This window comes from Cyprinodon variegatus, unplaced genomic scaffold (genome assembly GCF_000732505.1).
Source record: "Cyprinodon variegatus isolate N-32 unplaced genomic scaffold, C_variegatus-1.0 Scaffold481, whole genome shotgun sequence".
Taxonomy (NCBI): Eukaryota; Metazoa; Chordata; class Actinopteri; order Cyprinodontiformes; family Cyprinodontidae; genus Cyprinodon; species Cyprinodon variegatus.
This window is the reverse complement of record NW_015150934.1, coordinates 583,086-588,235: the sequence shown is the minus strand read 5'-3', so window position 1 is coordinate 588,235 and position 5,150 is coordinate 583,086. Positions and strand designations below refer to the sequence as shown.

The window sequence follows — 5,150 nt, the reverse complement described above, 5'->3', positions numbered from 1 at the left end:
GCTTTTGTAATCGTGTTGCGGCTTTTGTAATCGTGTTGTGGCTTTTGTGTTTATGTTGCAGCGTTTGCATTTGCGTTGCAGCTTTTGTATTAGTGTTGATACCTCTGGGCCACCGTAGTTCTGTTCCTGTGATGAACAGTAGAGGTGACACACTACATCCTGGCCTAATCCCTCTCTGTATGCTCATTCTTGGAAATGTCCTTCACTTAAGGAAACACAGCTATTTATGTCTGTGTACAACATCTGATAATATCCAAAAACTTTTCACCAAAGTGTTTAAATGTTTCAAGAATAAAAGCGTGTTCCACCATATCAAAAGCTTTCTGGAAATCCAAAAACAGAATAAAACCATCATCATCAATCAAATGGGCATATTCAATTAGATCCAGAACTAGACCAATATTATTATGGATTGTTCAAGATTGAGTAGAACTAATTATATCTGATATGCCCACTTTTAATCTAGCTGGAAGAACTTTAGTAAATATTTTATAATCTGTATTGAGAAGAGTGATTGGTCTTAGATTATTCAGGTTCCTTTTATCTTTTCCATGTTTAGGTATTAATGTGACGACACTCTGCTTCATTGTTTTCATGAGTTCTTTATTCTGAATGTTTTCCATAACCGCATGAAAGAAAAACATTTAAGAATTTATAAAAATTAGCAGTAATGTCATCAGATCCAGCAGCTTTTTCTGATGCTACATTTTTTACAGCAGTCAAATTCTTCTATACGGAAATCTTCCACACATATATTATAAAAGCAGAGTCTATGGTAGGAATAACATTTCAGATTTTTCTTGTTTTTTGTGTGTTTGGAGTATGGGGACGTAAAAAGAGGGCTGTAAAATTCCCTAATTTCTTCTGATACAAGTTTTTTTCTGTGCATTCTTCACCGTTAATTATCAGACAGTTAATTAAATGTTTTTCCCGCTTGTTTTTCTAACCTAAAATAAATATGATGTATTTTTCTCTCCTTCTTCCATCCATCTGGCTCTTGATCGTATAAATGTTCCTCTTGCTTTGTTTTGATAGTATTGATCTAGTTTAGACTGTAATGTGTTGATGTTGGTTCTATCTTCCTCACTCCAATCAGATTTATAATAATATGAAATTAATTCTGTGATTAATTTGGTTTCTTCCATTTGTTTTTCTTTTTGTAGTTTTTTACTGTATGAAATAGAGAATTTTCTTAAGGAAATTTTAAAAATTCCCATTTTTGTATTGCTGTAACTAAATTTGTGTTATTTTTAGTATCTTCAATTATTTTCTTAATGTTTTTACAATATTGATCATTTTTAAGTGAACTAGAGTTGAATTTCCAGTAACCCTTGAATTTGTTTTTTGGGTCTTTTTTGGCTAATCGAAGGTTTATGGCACAATGATCCCTTAAAGGGCTGCAAGAGATGCTGACTTCAGAAAGGCGTTCCAGAATGAAGCGTGTAACTAACCAGTAATTCATTCTGGATCTTAATCATTTAGTGTAAGCCAAGTTTATTGTCTGACGTTATAGTTAAGGTTTCTCCAGGCATCAATTAGTTTATAAAATTCATCCATCATCTCTTTGCTGGTAGCGTTAGCGTTAGCTACCTCTGTCTGTGTAGCGTAGTTGTCCTCAGAGTCTTCTAATGGACGATTCCCCGTAGGTTTAAAAACTGCTTTTTTCGATACTTGTGTAACCTTTCGTTGGCTCATGTTTACATTTGAAGACTAACAGCTTTATTTTTTAGTGGAGATTTCTTTATTTCTCTCATCATCAACATCGGGACTCATGTAGGAGCTCTGAGTAACGCGTCTGCTCAGCACGCCATCAACCTGGAACTCTTCAAAGGAATTAAAAGGGGGAAAAAGAGAAACGATTGCAAAAAAAATCAGATTTTATTACAAACTGTAGCTCTGCTTTCCACCAGTAGATGGTGCCATGTTCACATGGATTCTCATGAACTGTGGGGATCATTGTAGAAATTTGTCCAAATGGTTCAATGCCTCATGAAGCTTCATCTCACCATCACTAAAAAAAACACCAAATCAGCAGCAAGTTATTGCAGAGGATCAAATCAAACTATTTTCCTCCCAACATACAGCAGCAAGCCTACAGTATGGATCCACCTGCTTCCCTTCCTGGTTCCCTTCCTGCTCCTCTTCCTGCTCCTCTTCCTGCTCCTCTTCCTGCTCCCCTTCCCGCTTCACCTTCCTGCTCCCCTTCCTGCTCCCCTTCCTGCTCCCCTTCCTGCTCTCCTTCCTGCTCCTCTTCCTGCTCCCCTTCCTGCTCCTCTTCCTGATCCCCTTCCTGCTCCTCTTCCTGATCCCCTTCCTGCTCCTCTTCCTGATCCCCTTCCTGCTCCTCTTCCTGATCCCCTTCCTGCTTCACCTTCCTGATCCCCTTCCTGCTCCCCTTCCTGCTCCCCTTCCTGCTTCACCTTCCTGCTCTCCTTCCTGCTCCCCTTCCCGCTCTCCTTCCTGCTCTCCTTCCCGCTCTCCTTCCCGCTCTCCTTCCCGCTCTCCTTCCTGCTCTCCTCCCTGCTCCCCTTCCTGCTCTCCTCCCTGCTCCCCTTCCTGCTCACCTTCCTGCTCCTCTTCCTGCTCTCCTTCCTGCTCTCCTTCCTGCTCCCCTTCCTGCTCCCCTTCCTGCTCCCCTTCCCCTTTGCAGAAACTGGTGAAATAAAGACCATTTCTGAATGTTTCTGTTTCTTTTCCAGATGATTATCCCAAATCAGGCCCTGCTGAAGGTAAAGCACCACATGAAATAAAGACGTTTCCAAAGTCGTTTTACATTATCGTGTTATTAGAGATTCTTAACACCAAAACATCTGATTTAACGGGTTTTTTTCTGAGAAAGGAAGTTAAATGAACGACGGTATAAATATTTGACTTCTGTGCTCAGAGGTGAAAGATGTGAAATGTTTTTTTCTTCCAGCTTCAGCATCATCAGGTGGAGCGGCGGTCCTCAGCTCCTCTGACGGTACGCTCACATTTCAGAGTCTGAGTCGCTTCGTTTTAAATGAATAATGTTCAGAATTTTAATAACATAATAACTATTCTTGGTTTTTACTCTGTTACTCTAACCGGTTGTTTTTGTTTGTTTTGTCTTTAATGAATAATTTTTCATTCTAATATCTCTGATGAATATTTTGACCTTAGTGTCAGTTAGCATGCTGCCGTTTCCGTGGTAACCCTAAACTTTCCCACTGAGGGACGATAAAGGATGTTTCTCCTTAGAAAGTTGAGGTGGAGGAGGAGAACTGAGAGACGATGTAAATATGTCTGTTTGCTTTCAGCGGGTCGCGGTTCTGCAGGAGCAGCTGCTGCAGCGTCTGGAGGTCAGAATTTATTCATTCCTTCTAATTAATGCTTCTGATGGAATTTGTTCTATAATAGAGAGAAATCTATACTTTAAAATCTACATGTGGCTTTTTGTGGCGTCTCTCTAAAATCATTAAAGGCCTTCGTCTTTATTTCTACTCTGTTTTATTCTGCAGTGTTTAGGTTTTTATTTTAAAGCTTTAATTACAGTAAATATGAACTTTGGGGCACGGCGGCGGCGGCACAGAGGATGAACATGTGACCCATAAACAGACGCTTCGTCCTGTTTATGGGTCACAGGTAGATTCCTGCTGAACTTCACCATCTCTCTACTCTCACTTCCTGTTTACTTTTCAAAATAAAGGCCACTAGAGCCTAAAACTAATCTTTCTATAAAAACATGATTTAAAATATTGTCGGTGTGACAGAAAAATGGGGGCTGAAAAAGAGGCGGAGCATCGAACTTGATCCAGCGTCCAGATTTCTCTGTCTGCGCGTTTTTGACGCCCAAACCGCCGTCGGTGTGAACGCAGCATTAGGCTGAGAAAGGACGCCATCACTGATCACTATCAGGACAGATGCTGCATATTAACACCTTATTTTACCCTGATCTCATGGAAACTAGACTATAAAGCTTTAACTGAGGCCGTTAATGAATCCAGTTTGGCCTAAATAAGCAATTCCTCCGAGCAGAGAGGATGAATCTTCTCCACAGTGACGCTGAGGAAAGAAGCGATGGAAGCTGTTGCTTCGCAGGTGGAACAAACAGACCTTTGGTTTGGAGATGAAGGAATAATTAGTTTGAAAACTGCTTTTGTTCTTTGTTTAAAGCTTCTTGGGCTGATATCATTATTTTTTTATTATCTGAAACATTTAATTTGGGCAGAAAAGTAAAGATGTTTGAAATCTTAATGAGGAATAAACACTTTTAACACTTTTAGGTCATTGAAGTATAATAATAATAATTATTACCATTAAATGTAAGTATTTTAAAGGTATTTCTCTTTTATTCTCTCCAGACTTTGTGGACAAACATAGAGACCAGTTGACCCAAAGAGTGAAGAACTTGGGACCCATTATGGATGAACTTCTCCAGAACGGCGTTCTGCATCCAGAGACCTACAACGACATCAGATCTCTGCCGACCGCCGAGTCTCAGATGAGGGAGATTATTAACCACCTAAGTGCTGGAGACGAATGCAAGAATATTTTCTTCTCCATCCTTCAGAAGAACGAACGTTTTCTGGTCTCAGACCTGCAGAAGGAGGACTAGATGTTGAGAGAAAATAAACATTTTTATGAAATATGAGTTGTTTTCTGGTTTTTGTTCTTTTGCCCAGAAGAGGAACATTTTCCTTCACTGTAACGTCTCCATCTCTGCGTAACATTGTCTGTTACATTTAAATTAAACTGATATCTTATTTTCTAATAAGTGGCTTTATTAATGTCTTAAAGATGAAGAACTGCTGACTGGAGTCGGATCGGTGAAAGTTTAAACAGCCAGAGCTTCATAGTACTAATAAAAATACCAGGAAACAAGCTAACTCTGATGATGACATCATTAATTATTGCAGATGTTGTTCGGATTATAATCCCGCTATGAGATGAATGTGATGATGGAGAGACATGATGGTGGAATGAGAATTTTCTTTATTGAGACACGATCCTGTTATCCTGAGATGATCAAATCTCATCATTTAATAGTTTATGTTCAATGAGAGCAGAAAGTGTATCTAAGGGTGGAGGCCCTCTAAGGGTGGGGGGGCTCTAAGGGTGGAGGAGCTCTAAGGGTGGGAGGGCTCTAAGGGTGGAGGAGCTCTAAGGGTGGGGGGGCTCTAAGGGTGGAG

The 5,150-nt window shown here is 39.9% G+C and overlaps 1 protein-coding gene across 1 annotated transcript in view; it reads left to right on the top strand.

The window, feature by feature from the left end:
* LOC107094406 overlaps positions 1-4,576 on the top strand; it is a 35,474-nt gene extending 30,898 nt beyond the window's left edge. The window contains exons 18-21 of the mRNA XM_015389979.1: positions 2,085-2,656; positions 2,700-2,729; positions 3,279-3,320; positions 4,400-4,576. Of these exons, the coding sequence (XP_015245465.1) occupies positions 2,085-2,656; positions 2,700-2,729; positions 3,279-3,320; positions 4,400-4,576 (821 nt within the window). The remainder of the gene's footprint in view (positions 1-2,084; positions 2,657-2,699; positions 2,730-3,278; positions 3,321-4,399) is intronic.
* The last annotated feature ends 574 nt before the right edge of the window (positions 4,577-5,150 follow it).